General features: G+C 45.4%; 1 protein-coding gene across 4 annotated transcripts in view; it reads right to left on the reverse strand.

Moving 5' to 3' along the window:
• Nucleotides 1-1158: 1158 nt before the first annotated feature.
• The window catches only part of RBM20 (RNA binding motif protein 20), a 216924-nt gene continuing 196430 nt past the window's right edge, over nt 1159-21652 (reverse strand). For all 4 annotated transcript variants that reach the window (XM_067709437.1, XM_067709434.1, XM_067709435.1 and 1 more), the window contains exons 12-14: nt 20815-20949; nt 8108-8229; nt 1159-4166 (exon numbers count right to left, since the gene is read on the reverse strand). In XM_067709437.1, the coding sequence (XP_067565538.1) occupies nt 4056-4166; nt 8108-8229; nt 20815-20949 (368 nt within the window). In that variant the 3' untranslated portion in view covers nt 1159-4055. The remainder of the gene's footprint in view (nt 4167-8107; nt 8230-20814; nt 20950-21652) is intronic.

Genomic DNA, 21652 nt, shown 5'->3' on the forward strand with positions numbered 1-21652 from the left:
AACTGCAATTCAGGGAGGCCCCTGGCAGGATGCTCCATTGCACAGCTCCGGGGGGCGGGTCATCTCACAGAATACAACGTGCGTCGTGCCCCCAAGAGTTGGGCCACGTGGAGGGACGCGCTGGGACCAGGCACCAGGGTACTGCCAGCCATTCTGGATCCTGAACTTAGGGCAGCAGGACGAGCTCCAGGCCCACCCACTGCCTTGGCCTGCTAGGGCGCAGCCAGCACTTGCGGGGAAGGATGTTTCTCCACCCCTCCTGGTTGGGAACTGGAGGCCTGAGCTCAGCCCTCCCATGGCCACAATAGGTGGGTGGGGCGGGGGAGGGGTGGCAGCAGCAGGCTTGACGGGAACTTACCTCAGATGGACCAATCTGCTCCCACTAATTACAGGCAGCCCCAGTCACTCTGCCCTCTGGGGCCAGACTGCCCAGCCCCTCCCCGTTGACTCAGGAGCACTGCCAACAGGAGGGGAAGGCCCAGAGAAGGTTCCAGGCCATTCAAAGGACTTGCTAACTGGTCCCAGGAGATTGGCATTGTTTTGCTAGAAGAAATGGTTGAGAAAGAACTTAAGAACCACTGAAAATTGGAGAGTTGTTGTCCTGAGCACAGACTCCCGAAACAAAAAAGATTCAGGGCTGTGCAGCAGAGCAAGTGCTTTCACTAGCAATCATCTTAACCCTGAAACAACCAGAGAGGTGATTAATACCATTACCTGCCCTTACACCCAAGCAAGCGGGAATTCGGAAGCCACAGAGCTAACAAGTGCCCAAGCTAGGCGCTGACCACTTCACAATGATGGAACCTCCAGAAACAGCCTGACCCTGGTGTAGGACAACGAAGTTTGGCCACTAGAAGATCCGAGAGTGCTGGGTAGAAGGGCCGGGGGGTATAAGAGGCCAAGAGGTTTTTCTATCTGACCCTTCTGGGGTGGGGAACAGCAGCTCCCCACTTTCCTGCACTCAACCCTCCTGGAGGTTCACCCCTGAGAAGCTCTGATTCCCCGAGGCCTGAGTGGAACCTCTTGTGTCCTCTTTTTTCCACTCTTCAGAAACATTCTAGATTCAGAGAGGGACCAAATCCGAACTTCCGTGCTCGCTGAGCATCCCCCAGCCAAAGGTTGAGGGATCCCTGTGTGACAGAGGGCTACTCACTCAAGAGCTTTCAAATTCCCTTTATTAAAAATCTTTTTTTCCTTTTGTAAAAACGAACACTTGCTGTCAGTTATATAGATTGGGAAAAGTGGTGACGATTTATGGGACACTCAGCAAATTCCAATACTTTACAAATTCAAACTTAAGTGAACTAATGTTTTTCTTTTTTTCATAAGCTCAAAAGTCAAACTCTGGTCCAGTTCAAGTATAATCTAACAGATCACAGCCTCAGTGTCAAAGGAAACCCTGATACTAACAGCTGCTGCTCACAACAACATCAAATTTACCAAATTCTTTGGGAATACTCCGTGGATATACTTTATTTCAGGTGTTTACGGTAAGAGACAGTATACAGGCCTTTTGTTATGTTAACCCCGGGGTACAAATACATTTGTTGCAGCAGTTGCTCTTGAAGGACCTTTTCAGGGAGACATTTTGAAATGGTTAACAAACACTGAAGAAAAGCTTTAAAAAAAAAAAAATCAGTATTTTCCTGGTTGCTTTTAATACTGCGCTGTGTATGACACACGGAATAAAAAGTGCAAATTATAGAGTGGGTGAAACTATGCCAATGGAATTGTATAAAAATAAATAAAAATAAATATATATATATACACACAAAAAAAGGATCTTAGATGATTTTTTAAACTAAAGGTTCTGATTGACCGCAAAGAGCCTCTTCTCTCTCCTTCACAGGGCCATTCTCCAGCTGTAAAATATGGGGAAGGTCAGCCTATCAGCAAGGGAGACGTTACATTACTAGGGAATTCAGCTGTTGGAACAGCCATCCAGATTTCCAAGGAAACGCTGCTTGGGGGGATGAGCTGGCAGGGTCAGCTTCCACTTTGCTGGGAGAAAAGACTGCCAGCATCTCTGAAAATGCAGTTTTAGCCTTTAGGTTTTTCCCAGCAAGGTTCAGTAAAGGAGGCCAGAGAGCTGTCTCCTGACTTCCCACCAGTGGGAAGGAAGACACACAGGGTCAGAGGTTTCCGAAAACTGGAGGAGGTGGGTTTCCAGAGCACCAGGTAAAAAAAAAACAGAGGAGTCAGCCCGGGGACCAGGTCTGGGCTGAGTCACCACTTTCAAACTCTACTCTCTTTGAGACACTCACCTTGCTGAGGCCCCCAGCTGCTTGATGCCAAGTTCAGGTTCCCTGCTGCCTCCAGCCTCTCCCTATACCTGTCCAAGCTGGTCTGTTTGCCTCTGGTGCTCGCCTGAACTCTTCCCTCTCACAGGTCCCCAACAGTTGTCTCCTTGCCAGCGACCACTTGCCCCAAGCTTTACACGTGATCCTCTTATGTTCTGTTTTTCCTTACTTTCTGCGCCTCAGTTCCCTCACTGATAAAACATCAGTGTCCAACTCAGATAATCTCTCTACCCTTCTGCCTTTAGTGCGGAGGACAGAATGTGCAGTATAGTCTTATCTACCATTGAAAGAAAAAAGCAAAAAATTAAAATAAAACACACAATCTCGACCCAGTCTACCTGCCTGTGGTCAGGAATAGAACAGGAACGGTCTTCCGGGGCAGAGCTGGGGCGGCCGCCTCCGGGCGAGTGTCTCAGCTTGAGGCAATAGCACCAGGCTCCCCTCTGACCTTCTCAAGGGTTTCTCCAGGGCTGCAGCTGAGCCTCATTTCCCCCAGCACCTTTCCCCAGACCCTTCCAATGGATGGCAGACCCTGCAGCTTTTTCTGTCTGGGGCCTGAAGCCACTGACCTTTCAGAATCGCAGAGCCTGGTGGGAAGGAGCCCTGTGCTGTGTTAACATTTGATATAAAAGTCTGCACACGGGATCAACTCTCAGATGCCCTTAACCTTCTGCCCAGTTGGAAAGGGTCCACCTACAAACACCTGGCAACCCTCAAATGCTCCGCAGTCCTGCAGTCTTCTCTCTCATTTGTGTCCCCTGCCTCCAAGAGACCATTTAAAAACCATCCCGCTATGAGGCTGCTGGAGCCCAGAGTGTAGGCTCCAAAGGGCGAGTCAAGGGCAGATGCCACTTCCTCGTTTTGGTGTCTCCCAAGCCAACCATTTACGGCTGGGAGGCCAACCTTCAACGGAAGGCCTGACCTTCTGCTGTTTTAACCGGAGGGGAAAGACGCTTCTGTTTTCATTTTTACTTAAAGTGAGTCTAGACCAAATTCAATGTCCAGAGTAGAACAAACCCTGGCATCTCCTGAAATCAAGAGGAAGGAAATACATTTGGGGGGAACTTATCAGAGCTTCCAAAATGAAGGGCTCTTTTCCTCCTCAAATTTTATTCTAAGGCATGAATCTGGTGGGCTTCTAGAACGACAGAGAGGATGAAAGAGTTATGAAAATCAGGGCTTTTCAGAAAGGTGGTCCAGCTGGAGGAACTCCCAGCTTCTGCCCCACTGACTGTCTAGGGTTCCCCCCTCCAGGACTGCAGGACCCGACTCAGCTCCCCACACACACAGGACGCCAGGCAGAGAAACGGCTCCAGGTTCACTGGCGTGGTTCTCAACCCAGGAGTCTCCGTGAAATCTTTTTTTTTTTGGAAGACTCAGCCTGGCTTGACCTGTCCTATCCCGTCAAGAATCGGAACACTGTAAAAATCCCTGAGAAGTTGGATTTTATGAAAAGGAAATGACACTGGGCACAGAAGGAGGAGGTGGGATGGGGAGGAAGAGAGAAGCAAACTGAAAGACTGAAGGAAACAGGAGTCGACAGGGAGCGAGTGGGTGCCCCTCAGCAGACTGGACACACCGCGGTGAGGCCTCCGGCAGGCACTGCAGGGGCATCTCGTGAGTCTCTGAGGACGGACCCAGGCCACGTGGCCTGCCTGGTCTTCCTTCCTCTCTGGCCTTAGTTCCTGTCCCGGAGGGTGGGAAGGCCCCACCTCTCAGACCCTCCTCTCCCCGCTTGCAGCAGTGGCAGGGATGTCAGAGCTTTTTCCTTTCAAAGTGCGGCACGATTCCGCTGTCCTCGGGCCGAGGGCTGCCTGCCCCCTCGGTCTCCATCAGGCCCTCCTGGGCCAGCTGGGACAAGTACTTCTGTGGGACAAAGACGGGGGGCAGAGAGAGTGGTGAGCTGGTGGGAGAGGAAGGGGGGTGTGCCTCGGCCCCCTCTCCTATCACCTTGCCCAGTGGGTGGGACCCCTCTTCTTCCTCCCCAGATCCTTCCAGGGCTCCAGGACCCATGCTGAGTGGTGAGCTCCGCCCCCTTTATGTTAGTTTACAAATGACCCATAGAGAAGGTAGAAAGTACAGATCCTAACCATAGCAAACACACCCATAGGCCTTATCCCAGACCAAGTGCTGTTCTAACTGCTTTTCTTCTATAAACTCATTTAATGCCCACAACAACTCTACTTGTTTTCCAGAAAGAGTTCTAGTTCTAGTTCCAGATTCTCAGGCCCCACGCTAGAGAGAGAATGAATAAGCAAGTATAGGGTAGGCCCAAGAAGCTACATTTTTAAAAGATTCCAGCTGGTGTGAAGACCAAGGTTTGGGTTCCAGGCAGCACATCACGTGTAAAAGGCAGAGTGACGAGAGGGAGGCTGGAAGTGTGGGGACGGCAGCAGCTCTGTCCTATAGCGACTGTGAAAGACAAAACCGCAGCCTGACGTTGGAGACTCCAGCAGACAGGCTGGCAGGCTCAGTGTCTCGGAGGTTCCATGGTGGGGGCCTACCTCCGCCCCGCCCCAGAGCACTCACTGCTCCCGCTGGCCCCCAGCCCAACTCGGCGAGCCTGTCGGGCTGCTCCTAGGAGTCTGGATTCAACGCAGTGAGGTGGAACCGGAAAATGCCTGGCGCCCCAGCTGCATATCCTCTGATGGCTGGGACAGCCAAGGGCGGTGCAAAGAGCACTGGGTTAAGAGTCAGCAGGGTTAAGTCCCCTGCAGTGGTCAGGTGTGTGGGCTTTGCCATCAGATGACCCCAGTTCAAATGCTACCTCTCAGCAGGCAAGTTCTCCAATATCTTCGACTGTAAAGTGTGAGTAATATAGTAACTACTGCATAAGGTTGCTGTGAAGTCCAAGAGAGGTACCATAAAGGATTGAGCACACTGCCTGGCATGGAATAAACACTCAGCAATGTTGCCCTTTATCATGAGTGGCACCAGCTGTCTGATTTGGGGAAAGTCACTCATCTTTTCCCAGCTTCAGACCCGAAACCGTTAAATGGGAGAAATGATATCTTCCTCCTTCCTCCTCCAGGGTTGCTTTTGAGGGTCAGACAAGATGATGTGCTTGAGGTGACGGGGTCGACCTGCTCTCTTTAGGAGAGACTGTGGTTGGCTTTGAGTGGTGGGTGAGACTGACGGGGAGAAGGGCAGACCGTGGATCTCTCTGGGCCAGGCTGCTGATGGAGGGCCGGGTTTCTCCTCCACCTCGTCTCAGGAAGGGCATGCGGGTGGGTGTACCACCAATGGACCGAGCAGGCGTCTAGTTTTCCCATCTAGCACTGACTCCACCTGCTATTCCGATCACTCTGGTGGGTTCTCTCAGAGCACTGACCAGCAGTGGGCACAGCCGGGATTGCAGAGAGAAAACGAAGGATCCTTCTACCCTGCCTCAAAGAACAACCCAACTCCTACCTCAAGGCCTCCTGGGGATGCCAGGTTTACAAGTTGCCTGACTTAGGTGTCAGCCAGCACCTGCTACTTCGGGCTGAATTCCTCCCTTTTCACACGTGTAACACGGAGTGCGGTGCAGTAGGTGTGACTGTGTGGACAGAGACATTCTGTCAAGGCCACTTCCCAGATAGGAAGAAACCCTATCTGGGTAGCCTGCAATGGAGGCTCCCATCTTCAGGACAGGTGCGCCAGGGCAACCTGAACTGCAGTTGGCGGGCGTAAGGGGCTTAGCCAGCATCTGGACCTGACATGCCTGGGACCACAGGAATCGTCTGCTGTGGGGAGGCGAGTCTGCCTGGGGGTTTGGCCCGGAGGCCCTGAACATAGTGCAGTCGGCTGCCCTGCAAAAAACACAGGGTTTAGAATTCAAGGCCCTGGCAAGTCTGCACTCACTCTTCCTACCTTCCTGGTTGACCTTGAGCTGTGTGTCTCCTTGGGGGCTACACAATCCAGCCGAGAATGCCGGATGAGATCACAGGTTCTCATGCTGAAGTATCATAATCTGCTGGAAAGACTTTTTAAAATGCAGATTCTCAGGCCCCACGCTAGAGAGAGAATGAATAAGCAAGTATAGGGTAGGTCCAAGAAGCTACATTTTAAAAAGGTTCCAGCTGGTGTGAAGACCAAGGTTTGGGAAAATCAGGACCTGATGATCTTCAAGACCCCATCCAGCCGTGCCGTTCTAGAGGTTTAATCTTCTTGGGGGTGAGGGATGATGATGTCTTCAGGGTAGACAGCTGCCCTCGGCTGGCGCCGGGTAGCCCATTCTGAACCCTTGGCCTGGCCAAGTCACTGCCTGCCCCCAGGAGAGGCTGGGACCTGGGCCCCAGACCTCGTGGCTTCCTTGGTCATAGAACAGCTGCTTTCCAGGGGGAAATCAAGAGGCTTAAATGACCTGAGTTTGGGCATAGCCAAGGACAGTCCCTTGCAGACGGTGACCCAGGCCATGACATGGGTCTCAGTTTGCAAGACCAGCTTAGTAGAGTGAGAAGAGGAAAGGGGTTAAGAATTAGGCAATCTGGCCCCAGGCCTAGTAACTCACCATCTACATAGCCTTGGACAAATCCAAGGCTTGGACGAATCCTTGGCTTCTCTGGGCCCCAGTTTCCTCAATTATAAAACAAGAGAACTGGCCCATATCCGAGTTTTCTTAACTGGGGTACACATTCAAATCATTTGGAGAAATTTCTCAAATTACATATTTGAGAAAGTTCTCAAATTCTACTGAACACCTGGCCTAAGTAGTATAAATACTTTTGAAACACTGTCTAGGGATTTTGGTTCACATCCCAAGAACCACCAGAGCAGCCATTCTTTAACAATTAAACTGATAGTAATGCCTGCTCTGGAATTACAGCATGCTGCTACCACAAGGGTGTTCTAATGTCAAGGCCTTGTGCCTCAAAAATGTAGTTTGATTCCTTGTAGTAAAAACAGGAGGTGCCTTGATATACTTACCCCTGAGTGTCTGATCTTCCATGATTTGTATTACATTACTAATCCCCAGCTTATACCAGAAGTTATATGAAAATCACATTCTAATATGCTATATATTGTATAGGTAAATATTATAGGATATATTGCTATATCTTGTGATTTTAAGAAGTGTTTTTTCCACACATTAACAGTTCTGAAATTGAGATGCGTTTTACAGTTGATGGAGCCTCACCGTTTAATTTGTAACATGTTTTTGCTTGTTGATATCAAAAAATAGTGATGTGTCTTACCACTGATGGCACGTTAGATAAGATAAAATATGGTATATAGGGTATTTTTTACATGCCACGGTTAATATACTATGAAACGTACTTATTTTATTTTTTGCTTATCTCCTACGCTAGATGGAAGGTCCATGAGGGCAGGGATTGCTGTCCGCTTTTTTCGTTGTTGTCTACCCAGTGCCTAGAATAGTGTCTGGTCCATGGTATGCCTGTGATAATAGCTGCAGTATGGACGGACATTTCAATAGAACATAATAGTGGGTTTTATTCTAGCAAACAAGGATAGTGCACAGGGGAAGAGAAACATAGAGAAACATCTGCATCTGGAACATCCAGGTGAAAAGGGACCAGACCCAACCAGGGGCCAGGTGAACACTAACACGTCATTCGGTCTAGAGGGAGAGGCAGTTACAAAAAAACCCAAGCCAAACAGAATGCTTTGTACCAAGGTGGAGACAGATGCTCTGAGAGCACGTGGGAAGCAGCTACCATACGGAGCCACCTGGTGGAGTCAGGACAGAGACAACAGGAGGAGTTTTCCATGAAACGGAAGGAGACAGCAACGCACAGAAACTGAGACCAGGGAGTACTCCCCACACCCTCCCCGGGCGCTAGGCAAGGAAGGCCGACGGTTACCTGTAAGTTCCGGTAGTGGACAGCACTGCGACAGTGGCTCATCTTTGCCATCTCCTCGCTCGTGTAGAACAGCCCACACAGTTTGCAATAAAAGCCGGTCCTGGGCACCACGAACTCCACCCCTGCAGAAGGATTGGAGGTGGACAGGTAGGCAATTAGGAAGGTGGAGGGAGGCCCCCGGCGTCCAGACAGCAGTCAGGTGGTAACAGGAGCAGTGCACTCCAGCCCTTGATTACTGTGGACTTTGGCTGGTTACCCAGTTTCTTCAGGCCTCAGTTGCCTCATTTGCAAAACAGGCAGGAAGAAAATAGCATCAACTTCATTCACAGGCTGCTGTGAATGTGAGGGATGTACTCCCTGAAGTGTGATGGAGGGCTTAGCAATTATATGCTCTGCACCTGCCTTTGGGAAGTAGGTCCAGGCTCTACTACAATCAGCCTATTTCCAGGGAAAGGAGAAGGAAGGAGGTTTCTTACATTTCCCTGGGTGGATTTTGTTTCTCCACACTGTACCCCTCTCTGCAGCTGTTGTGGCCAGGACTCTGGAAGAATGCTCTCTTTTTTTTTAATAAAGTGAATGGTGTTTTTTTTAAATTTATTTAATTAATTTATTTTTGGTTGTGTTGTGTCTTCGTTGCTGCACCCGGGCTTTCTCTGGTTGCAGCGAGCGGTGGCTACTCTTCGTTGTGGTGCACAGGCTTCTCATTGCGGTGGCTTCTCTTGTTGCGGAGCACGGGCTCTAGGCGCGTGGGCTTCAGTAGTTGTGGCACGTGGGCTCAGTAGCTGTGGCTCGTGGGCTCTAGAGCGCGGGCTCAGTAGTTGTGGCGCACGAGCTTAGCTGCTCTGTGGCATGTGGGATCTTTCCGGACCAGGGCTTGAACCCATGTCCCCTGCATTGGCAGGCGGATTCTTAACCACGGTGCCACCAGGGAAGTCCAAAAATGCTCTCATTTTTGTTTGCTTATTTTAGAATTATGTTCATTAAAGAAAAATTTTAAAGATAAAATTGAGGAAAAATCACCCAGAGTCATTCCAATCAAAATACTTTCTTCCACACTATCTACATAGCGAGCCTTTTTTGGGGGGAGGGGGACATTTTTAATCACACCCTAAGTGTAATGCTATCTCCTCCTTTTTTCATGTGATGATCTATCATAAACATTTTTCCATCTTTCTCCAGTCTTTACATCTGAACCATTAATTGGTAGCATTTTATTTATGATGCGTTAAATAAAAGTCCCAGGATTCTGGGAGGCGTTTTGATTCTGAGGAAGGGAAATGGCCCAACAGCCAGACAAGTGACAGTGTCACAGCCCAGAGGATTCGTCTTTGAAGTGGGACGGTGGCCGTTCCAGCCTCCACCAAGGTGTTTGAGCGTCACAGTTCTCCTCTTGAAGACACAGACAGCAGACTGGAAAGAGCCCAGGTCTGAGAAGGCACAGACCAGAGGCTAAGAATCTGTGTAGCCTGGGGAGAGCTGGCTGAACCCCTCCTGGGTCTCAGTTTCCTCAGGCACCTGATCGTAAAGCACCAGCTAAAGAACAGGGTGTGAGGGCCATGATGAGCAGGACCCACTGCGGCACTAAAGGAAAGGGGCTGTGGCCACTCAGGACACCCAGATCCCACCTTCAGACTGGGGCTGCTCCCTGTGTGCTGACACACTTCAGCTGGGCTTTGCTGCTGCCCATCTGGTTGGTTCTGCTGGGGGTGGGGGAAGGTTGGAGATCTGGCCTCAAGGGGTGGCAGGGAGAGCGGGGCTGTGAGCGGCACACCAGGGGCAGAGCAGCTTCTTGCAGAGAGGGGAACAAGCCAAGGCACTGCGTGTGACCACAAGCCTGGGCCTTGCTTCACTTTCCTTCTCCTGCCTCCTGACAGACAGAGCTAAGTGCACAGGAGACCCTGTCATAGAGGAGCAGCTGAGACTTGTAATAACTTTTTTTTTCCATTGCAAAAGAGCCATTTATCAGGGCCTTCCCTGGTGGTGTAGTGGTTGAGAATCTGCTTGCCAATGCAGGGGATATGGGTTCGAGCCCTGGTCTGGGAAGATCCCACATGCTGCGGAGCAACTAGGCCCGTGAGCCACAACTACTGAGCCTGCGCTCTAGAGCCTGTAAGCCACAACTACTGAGCCCACGTGCTGCAACTGCTAAAGTCCACGTGCCTAGAGCCCATGCTCTGCAACAAGAGAAGCCACTGTAGTGAGAAGTCCGTGTGCCGCAACAAAGGGTAGCCCCCGCTCGTCGCCACTAGAGAAAGCCCACGTGCAGTAATGAAGACCCAATGCAGCCAAAAATAAATAAATAAAAATAAAGTTGTTTTTTTTTTTTTAAATAAAGTTTTTAAAAAAGCATTAAAAGAATATTAGTTTCCAGACACATGTTAAACCTTTCTGCACAGGGGCCAAAAGGCCCTCCAGCCTTTCACCAGAGCTGCCTGGAGAACCCAGACTCCACGGCTTCCAGCAACTCTCCTCCCTGCCTCCACTGGCCTCTGGGGCTCGTTGGGCAGGTGGTCAGAGACAGCTCTGAGGAAGGAGAAGCTGGGACAGGATCCCCAAACACCTGGGAACTCACCCTTGAGTAACCGGCGGTTGCACGGCCACTAGGATACCAACACTGCCTTGGGATGCCTCTGGAATGTGAGGGCCAGGGGAAGCAGCAGCGTCAAGAAAAAACTGCCACGGTCCCAGTGAGTTCTGGAGCGACCTGGTCCTCCCATTTTTCAGCTTCTACTAAGTACAATAACTAAAGCTACGTCTGCCTTCTAGTAATAGCTCCTGGCACTGGTAATTACAACTCTGTCATCCCAGCAAAGCCTGGGATGGGTGGCGGGGGAGCTTGCATTTTGCAGGCAATGCCCTTTGGTTCTGGGAAGAGCAGGCCTTGGCAGGCTCACACTGGCTGGGGTCACCCAGAGCTGGCCTGAAACACATAGGGTGCCCTTCCCCACCCCCATGCCCAGGCCAGCCCCTAAGCAGCAGGACTCTGCCCCCCTCTCCTCCTCATTCTTCCCCTCTGCTCTCCACAGGGACCAAGCCTGAGTTGTTCCCCCACGCCCAGAAGTCTCTCTGCTAGGAACAGATCATGGAGGGTGAAGAGTTATGTAGCCCCAGTGAGAGGAAGCATAGAGGTCTCAATAACTATTTCATAAATGAGTAACAATAGACAATGTGTATTAAGTACCTTCTACTGGAAGACACTGAGACCTTACCAGTACTCATTCAGCTAATCCTCAAAATAACCCTACATGGTAGGCATCTATTACCAGCCCTTATTTAGAGATGAAGAAAGCCAAGGAGAGAGGTTAAATAAGCAGCTTTTTGTCCCGCAGCCAGCTGGGATTTGAACCCAGGGAGTCAGATTCCACAGTCTGTGCTCTTAACCACTGCACCCAATTGCCTTTCCTCCACTGTGCTGCCTGAACTGGAGGAACAAGAGGGTCTCCAATTAGGAATCCTCAGTTCTGACATGAGCTTGCTGTGTGATCTTAGGTAAGAAAGTCTCTGGGCTTCAGTTTCCTCACCTGTCAAATGCAGAAAATAGTACCGTATGCCCGCTACTGAGAGGGATGAGACAATAGGTCTCAAAGCTAATCAGAGGGGAGACCTTCAAGATGCGGGAGGAGTAAGACCTGGAGATCACCTTCCTCCCCACAAATACATCTACATGTGGAACAACTCCTATAGAACACCTACTGAACGCTGGCAGAAGACCTCAGACTTCCCAAAAGGGAACAGACACCTGAGGGCGGCCTACATGCAGAGGCGGGGCCAAACCAAAGCTGAACCCCAGGTGCTGTGCGAACAAAGAAGAGAAAGGGAAATTTTTTGGTGCAGCCTCAGGAGCAGCGGATTAAATCTCCACAATCAACTTGATGAAACCCGCATCTGCGGAATACCTGAATGGACAACAAATGTTCCCAGAATTGAGGCGGTGGACTTTGGGAGCAACTGTAGACTTGGGGTTTGCTTTCTGTGTCTGATTTGTTTCTGGTTTTTATGTTCCTCTTAGTTTAGTTTTTAGTGCTTGTCATCATTGGTGGATTTGTTTATTGGTTTGGTTGCTCTCTTCTTCTTTTTTTAAAAATTACTATTATTTTTTCCATTTTTTCTCTTTTTGTGAGTGTGTATGTATATGTTTCTTTGTGTTGTTTTATCTGTTTAGATTTGCTCTTACCATTTGTCCTAGGGTTCTAACTGTTTGGGTTTTTTTTGTTGTTGTTGTTTGTTTGTTTTCTTTTTATGAGTGTGTGTGTATACGATTCTTTGTGTGATTTTGTCTGTTTAGTTTTGCTTTTACCATTTTGTTTGAGGTTCTATCTGTTCATTTTTTTTTCTCCTATTTTTTCTTCCTTTTATTCCGAGCTGTGTGGCTGGCAGGGTCTTGGTGCTCCAGCTGGGTGTCAGGCCTGAGCCTCAGAGGTGGGAGAGCTGAGCCCAGAAGACTGGACCACCAGAGACCTCCCAGCCCCATGTAATATCAATCAGCGAGAGCTCTCCCAGAGATCTCTGTCTCAACACTAAGACCCAGCTCCACCCAATGGCCAGCAAGCTCCAGTGCTGGATGCCCCATGCCAAACAACTAGCAAGACAGGAACACAACCCCATCCATTAGCAGAGAGGCTGCCTGAAGTCATACTAAGTTCACAGACACCCCAAAACATGCCACTGGATGTGGCCCTGCCCACCAGAAGGACAAGATCCAGCCCCACCCACCAGAAAACAGGCACCCGTCCCCTCCAGCAGGAAGCCTACACAAGCCACTGAACCAACCTTATCCACTGGGGGCAAACACCAAAAACAATGGGAACTATGAACCTGCAGCCTGCAAAAAGAAGACCCCAAACACAGTAAGTTAAACAAAAACAGAAGACAGAGGAATATGCAGCACATGAAGGAGCAATGTAAAAACCCACCAGACCAAACAAATGAGGAGGAAATAGGCAGTCTACGTGAAAAAGAATTCAGAGTAATGATAGTAAAGATGATCCAAAATCTTGGGAATAGAATGGAGAAAAAACAAGAAACATTTAACAAGAACCTAGAAGAACTAAAGAGCAAACAAACAATGATGAACAACACAATAAATGAAATTAAAAATTCTCTAGAGGGAATTAATAGCAGAATAACTGAGGCAGAAGGATGGATAAGTGACCTGGAAGACAAAGTAGTGGAAATAACTGCCACAGAGCAAAATAAAGAAAAAAGAATGAAAAGAATTGAGGACAGTCTCGAGACTCTGGGACAACACTAAATGTACCAATGTTCGAATAATAGGGGTCCCAGAAGAAGAAGAGAAGAGAAAGGGTCTGAGAAAATATTGAAAGAGATTATAGCTGAAAGCTTCCCTAACGTGGGAAAGGAAATAGTCAGGTCCAGGAAGCACAGAGTCCCATGCAGGATAAATCCAAGGAGAAACACGCCAAGACACATATTAATCAATCTATCAAAAATTACATACAAAGAAAAATATTAAAAGCAGCAAGAGAAAAGCAACAAATAACATACAAGGGAATCCCCATAAGATTAACAGCTGATCTTTCAGCAGAAACTCTGCAAGCCAAAAGGGAGTGGCAGGACACATTTACAGTGATGAAAGGGAAAAACCTACAACCAAGATTACTCCACTCAGCAAGCATCTCATTCAGATTCAACAAAGAAATTAAAGCCTTTACAGACAAGCAAAAGTTAAGAGAATTCAGCACCACCAAACCTGATTTACAACAAATGCTAAAGGAACGTCTCCAGGCAGGAAACACAAGAGAAGGAAAAGACCTACAAAAACAAACCCAAAACAATTAAGAAAATGTTAATAAGAATATACATATCGATAATTACCTTAAATGTAAATGGATTAAATGCTCCAACCAAAAGACATAGACTGGCTGAATGGATACAAAAACAAGACCCATATATATGCTGTCTACAAGAGACCCACTTCAGACCTAGGGACGTGTACAGACTGAAAGTGAGGGGATGGAAAAAGACATTCCATGCAAATGGAAATCAAAAGAAAGCTGGAGTAGCAATACTCATATCAGACAAAACAAACTTTAAAATAAAGACTATTATTAGGAGGTACAAACTATTAGGTATAAAATAAGCTATAAGGATATGTTGTACAACACAGAGAATATAGCAAATATTTTATAACAATAAATGGAGTATAACCTTTAAAAATGGTGAATCACTATACTGTACACCTGTAATTTATATAATATTATACATCAACTGTACTTTAATAAAAGTAATAATAATTTTGAAAAGAAAGAAAGAAAAAAAAAAGACTATTAGAAGAGACAAAGAAGGACACTACGTAATGATCAAGGGATCAATCCAAGAAGAAGATATAACAATTGCAAATATTTATGCACCCAACATAGGAGCACCTCAATACATAAGGCAAATGCTAACAGCCGTAAAAAGAGAAATCGACAGTAACACAGTAAGAGTAGGGGACTTTAACACTTCACTTTCACCGATGGACAGATGATACAGAATGAAAATAAATAAGGAAACACAGCTTTAAATGGCACATTAGACCAGATGGACTTAATTGATATTTATAGGACATTCCATACAAAAACAACAGAATACACTTTCCTCTCAAGTGCACATGGAACATTCTCCAGGATAGATCATATCTTGGGTTACAAATCAAGCCTTGGTAAACTTAAGAAAACTGAAATTGTATCAAGTATCTTTTCTGACTACTACACTATGACACTAGATATCAATTACAGGAAAAAAACTGTAAAAAATACAAACATATGGAGGCTGAACAATACGCTACTAAATAACCAAGAGATCACTGAAGAAATCAAAGAGGAAATCAAAAATACCTAGAAACAAATGACAATGAAAACACAACGACCCAAAATCTATGGGATACAGCAAAAGCAGTTCTAAGAGGGAAGTTTATAGCAATAAAACCCGACCTCAAGAAACAAGAAAAATCTCAAATAAACAACCTAAACTCACACCTAAAGCAATTAGAGAAAGAAGAACAAAAAACACGCCACAGTTAGCAGAAGGAAAGAAATCATAAAGATAAGATCTGAAATAAATGAAAAAGAAATGAAGGAAATGATAGCAAAGATCAATAAAACTAAAAGCTGGTTCTTTGAGAAGAAAAACAAAATTGATAAACCACTAGCCAGACTCATCAAGAAAAAAAGGGAGAAGACTCAAATCAACAGAATTAGAAATGAAAAAGAAATAACTGACACTGCAAAAATACAAAGGATCATGAGAGATTACTACAAGCAACTATATGCCAATAAAATGGACAACCTGGAAGAAATGGACAAATTCTTAGAAAAGTACAACCTTCCAAGGCTGGACCATGAAGAAATAGAAAATATGAACAGACCAATCATAAGCACTGAAATTGAAACTGTGATTAAAAATCTTCCAACAAACAAAAGCCCAGGAAGAGATGGCTTCACAGGTGAATTTTATCAAACATTTAGAGAAAAGCTAACACCTATCCTTCTCAAACTCTTCCAAAATATAGCAGAGGGAGGAACATTCTGAAACTCATTCTACGGGGTCACCATCACCCTGATACCAAAACCAGACAAATATGTCACAAAAAAAGAAAACTACAGGCCAATATCACTGATGAACATAGATGCAAAAATCCTCAACAAAATACTAGCAAACAGAATCCAACAGCACATTAAAAGGATCATATACCATGATCAAGTGGGGTTTATTCCAGGAATGCAAGGATTCTTCAATATACGCAATTCAGTCAATGTGATACACCATATTAACAAATTGAAGGATAAAAACCATATGATAAATCAATAGATGCAGAAAAAGCTTTGGAAAAAATTCAACACACATTTATGATAAAAAGTCTACAGAAAGTAGGCATAGAGGGAACCTACCTCAACATAATAAAGGCCATATATGATAAACCCACAGCCAACATCATTCTCAATGGTGAAAAATTGAAACCATTTCCACTAAGATCAGGCACAAGACAACGTTGCCCACTCTCATTGCTATTATTCAACATAGTTTTGGAAGCTTTAGCCATGGCAATAAGAGAAGAAAAAGAAATAAAAGGAATACAAATCGGAAAAGAAGTAAAACTGTCACTGTTTGCAGATGACATGATACTATACATAGAGGATTCTAAAGCTGCTACCAGAAAATTACTAGAGCTAATCAATGAATTTGGTAAAGTAACAAGATACAAAATTAATGCAAAGAAATCTCTTACATTCGTATACACTAATGGATGAAATATCTGAAAGAGAAATTAAGGGAACACTCCCATTTACCACTGCAACAAAAGGAATAAAATACCTAGGAATAAACCTACCTAAGGAGACAAAAGTCCTGTATGCAGAAAACTATAAGACACTGATGAAAGAAATTAAAGACGATACAAACAGACGGAGAGATATACCATGTTCTTGGATTGGAAGAATCCACATTGAGAAAATGACTATACTACCCAAAGCAATCTACAGACTCAATGCAATCCCTATCAAACTACCAATGGCATTTTTCACAGAACTAGAACAAAACACTTTACAATTTGTATGGAAACACAAAAGACCCTGAATAGCCAAAGCAATCCTGAGAAAGAAAAACGGAGCTGGAGGAATCAGACTCCCTGACTTCAGACTATACTACAAAGCTACAGTAATCAAGACAGTATGGTACTGGCACAAAAACAGAAATATAGATAATGGAACAGGATAGAAAGCCCAGAGATAAAGCCATGCACATACGGTCACCTTATCTTTGATAAAGGAGGCAAGAATATACAATGGAGAAAAGACAGCCTCTTCAATAAGTGGTGCTGGGAAACTGGACAGCTACACGTAAAAGAATGAAATTAGAACACTCCCTAACACCATCCACAAAAATAAACTCAAAATGGATTAAAGATCTAAATGTAATGCCAGACAGCATAAAACTCTTAGAGGATAACATAGGCAGAACACTCTATGACATAAATCACAGCAAGACCCTTTCGACCCACCTCCTAGAGAAATGGAAATAAAAGCAAAAATTAATGAATAGGACCTAATGACACTTAAAAGCTTTTGCATAGCAAAGGAAACCATAAACGAGACAAAAAGACAACCCTCAGAATGGGCGAAAATATTTGCAAACGAAGCAACTGACAAAGGATTAATCTCCCAAATATACAAGCAGCTCATACAGCTCAATATCAAAAAAAACAAACAACCCAATCCAAAAATGGGCAGAAGACCTAAACAGACATTTCTCCAAAGAAGATATACAGATTGCCAACAAACACATGAAAGGATGCTCAACATCACCCATCATTAGAGAAATGCAAATCAAAACTACAATGAGGTATCACCTCACACCAGTCAGAATGGCCATCACCAAAAAATCTACAAACAATAAATGCTGGAGAGGGTGTGGAGAAAAGGGAACCCTCTTGCACTGTTGGTGGGAATGTAAATTGATACAGCCACTATGGAGAACAGTATGGAGGTTCCTTAAAAAACTAAAAATAGAACTACCATAGGACCCAGCAATCCCACTACTGGGCATATAACCTGAGAAAACCATAATTCAAAAAGAGTCATGTACCACAGTGTTCACTGCAGCACTATTTATACTAGCCAGGACATGGAAGCAACCTAAGTGTCCACTGACAGATGAATGGATAAAGAAGATGTGGCACATATATACAATGGAATATTAGCCATAAAAAGAAATGAAATTGAGTTATTTGTAGTGAGGTGGATGGACCTAGAGTCTGTCATACAGAGAGAAGTAAGTCAGAAAGAGAAAATCAAATACCATATGCTAACACATATATATGGAATCTAAAAAAAAAATGGTTCTGATGAACCTAGGGGTAGGACAGGAATAAAGACGCAGATGTAGAGAATGGACTAGAGGACTTGGGGAAGGGGAAGGGGAAGCTGGGATGAAGTAACAGTAGCATTGACATATATACACTCCCAAATGTAAAATAGATAGCTAGTGGGAAGCAGCTGCATAGCACAGGGAGATCAGCTTGGTGCTCTGTGACCACCTAGAGAGGTGGGATAAGGAGGGTGGGAGGGAGACGTAAAAGGGAGGGGTTATGGGGATATATGTATACATATAGCTGATTCACTTTGTTATACAGCAGAAACTACCACGACATTGTAAAGCAATTACACTCCGATAAAGATGTTAAAAAAAAATCTAATCGGAGACTATAATCAAGAATAAAACTACAATATGTAATAGCCCCAAGCCAGAAACAACCCAAATGCCCATCAACAGCTGAATGAATAAACAAAATGTGATCTACCCATAACCACAATGCAATACTCCTCAACAACAAATAGAAGGCAACTATCCATACACCCAACAATTTGGATGAATCTCAGAATAATTATTGAGCGAAAAAAGCCCAGCATCAAGAGTACATACAGTATAATTCCCTTTACATAAAATTCCAGAATGCAAACTAATATTTAGTGACAGGAAGGAGGGCAGTGGTTCCTTGGGGACTGCGGGTGGGAGCGAGGGATTACAAAGGAGTATCAGGAAATATGGGGGGTGAGGAATATGTTCACTACGTTGGTTGTGGTGATGGTCTCACAGGTGTATACATGTGTCAAAATTCATCAAATTGTGCACCTTATGTGCACTTCATTAACATCAATTATACCTCAATAGAGCTGTGTTTTAAAAACTAAAATGAGCTACCAGTTTCCTCCTAACATGTTGGTAAAGATTAAAAACTGATAAGATCCAAAGTTGGCGAGGATGTGGGGAATGAGTACTCTCACTTGAGGTAGCACTGAAAACTGGTATAATCTTTCTGCGGAGCAATTTAGTGGCAATTATGAAAATATGAAATACAAATATATATGGACATCCCCCCTCCCCCGGGCCAGGACGTTATCCTCCAGGAATCCTGGTTCACACACAAAGGTGACAGTGCGTTTGGAAGGCAACCAAGCTCAGAGGCAGCTGGCACAGGGACTCTACGTGCTGGGGTTTGAATCCTGACTCCAGTCTGGGCTGTTCGTTAGCTTTGCAACCCTGCATCTCATTTCTTATCTGTGATCTAGGGATAAAAATATTACTTACCTCACAGGTGTTTTGAGAGTTCAATGAGAAGAATACTAGAAGTGGCGCCTACATGGTAAATGGTAAAGGCCTAACTATTATAGCATTTTAATAATGGAAAAAAAAAAGAAAACATAATGTTCATCAGTAGACGAATGGATCGAGAATGTATGGTACAGCTTTTAAGATGGAATATTTGCAGTGGTTAAGAAGAATGCATTCTCTATGTACTGATGTGAAGAGAGCTCTAAGACCCACTGTCACGTTATAAAAGCAAATTGCACAACATCATGTGTATAGTTTGATCCTATTTTTGTGGGAGAAGAACTATCTGTGGGTATGACAGTGGCTACCTCTGGTGAGGGGGAGAGACTGGAGGGAAGAGATACAACATTTAATATTTACTTCATATGGTTTTTAAAATTGGTTATAATAATCTTTCACACTTTTTATAATAAAAAATAAAATAAAACATGAATTATAAGGTAGCAGAATTTATTCTTAATTTTTGCCTGTGTGTGTCATACAGATTTCTAAGTTCCTAGATGCCAAAAGACTTGTGTTCCATTTTTCAGTTCCCCCTGAGTGTCTCACGGAGTGCCACGTTATTCAGGAGGGGCTGCTGACTAAGTCAGTGCATAAATGAACTGTCTGGCACCTTTTTCCTGAAAGGCAGCCTTTGCAACTATTTTCCAACATTAAAAAAACCCAGGGCCTTCTGGCAATCATCTTAGTTCATTCTAAGGTCAGTGTGTATTTGCTTTTTTTAGTTTTTGTCCTGGAGCATACTGGACGCTATGCAGCAAACTCATCCTTTAAAAAAAAAGAAAGTTTGCTCTTCGAATCTGACTAAATGGCGCACTTGGAGGACTGGAAACAGAATGAAATGTTTTAAAGCAGATGAAAAGGAAACTTGATGGAAAGGGTGAGCCTCCATGTTGACTAGCCCCTCGGGGGCTAATTGACTTGTTAATAAAGGACTTGCAGTGACTGGAAAAAAAAAACCCCAAAACATTCCTGGGTATGACTTGTTTGAGTTACCCAGCATGGGAAGGACAGGGGCCCACGTCTCTGTTCAGTGCTCTTCTATCAACTATATTGGGTCTGCCCAAGACGCAGTCTATTCAGCATCTATGGCTCAGAGAAGCCGGTCTCTCAAAGAGAAAACAATGCAGCGTTGTTTTGAGAAGGGCTGGGGCCAGGAGGGCAGGGAAGACCTTAGCAGAAGAGGTGAGTTTCTTTTTTTTTAACATCCTTATTGGAGTATAATTGCTTTACAATGTTGTGTTGGTTTCTGCTGTATAACAAAGTGAGTCAGCTATTGGCTTTACGGCAGCTGCTGGCCTCTGCTTCCCTGGCTGAATAAGGGCTGTATGGTCAGGAATAAAGCATTTCCTGACAGGGAAAACAAGTCTCTGCTCTGGCTCCCAGGGCAGTGCTGTCTGGCCCCATGAGGTATCTGGTCTACCGTGGGAGACTGACATTTCAAGAAACTTTAAGGCAGCACGCACATCTAGGTAATTGCATCAGACACGAAAGACAACAAAATGACAAAAAGCCCTCTCGAGCTCTTAGATGTTATTACAGGACTATCCTTTCCTGGAGCCAAATTCTCAGGAAGGACTGTGTATTTCACCCACCTAGAGGAATGCTAAGTTCACTGAACACATCCTCAGGTTCCCAGGAAGGCAAAGAAAGGGGCTGTTTCAGCTCCACTTCAGCGTATTCCAGTGACCTCACGTCCAGAGATTTCATTTCCATGTACCTGGAGTTATCTGCAAAACATGAGCCAGGGCAAAGCGGTAATGAAACACAACATGCCTCAAAGAATCCCTGCAATTGTACTCCTCGCGCTGTGTGATGGGAAACAGTCCCTTGTGCTGCTTAATAACGTGAGACTAGGCCAGGGCTGCTAATTAGAACCAAAGTGCTATAACAAAGAGCTTTTTCCGCTGCCAAAAGAATGCCACACGCAAGAAAACTTGGCAAGCAGCAGCATCAGGTCTGTGGGGGGATGGGCTGCTGCTGCCTTCGGTTGGGATGATCTATCCCCGTGTCCCCGGTTCAGTAACAACTCCATCTCTGCAGGCAGAAGAATTATTGAAGTGCAAAAATTGTGCTGATGTCCACAGAAGCACTGAGGCGGGCAGAAAAGGCAATGCCATTCTCACCCCAAGCCTGTCGAGCAGTGTTATTAAATATGAACTCCAAACACTGGCTAAGCTAATAAGCCATTAACACCAGTGCATGTCGAGACCTATACCGCAAAATACAAGGGGTTCGATCAGAGCAAGGTGAACACTTCGCTCCTTTATTCTTGCCTTCTGTAGACACAGCCCAGGCCTCAGTGTTTCTCTAGCAACAAGGCGGCTCACAGCAGCGTTTCCATGGAGACTCAGATCCACACAGGTGAAAAATAGCTCAGGTCAGCTTGACATGGAGGGAAGTCCAAGCCCGCCTACCAGCTCGTGCCAACCA

This window comes from Pseudorca crassidens, chromosome 16, assembly GCF_039906515.1.
Source record: "Pseudorca crassidens isolate mPseCra1 chromosome 16, mPseCra1.hap1, whole genome shotgun sequence".
NCBI classification, from domain to species: domain Eukaryota; kingdom Metazoa; phylum Chordata; class Mammalia; order Artiodactyla; family Delphinidae; genus Pseudorca; species Pseudorca crassidens.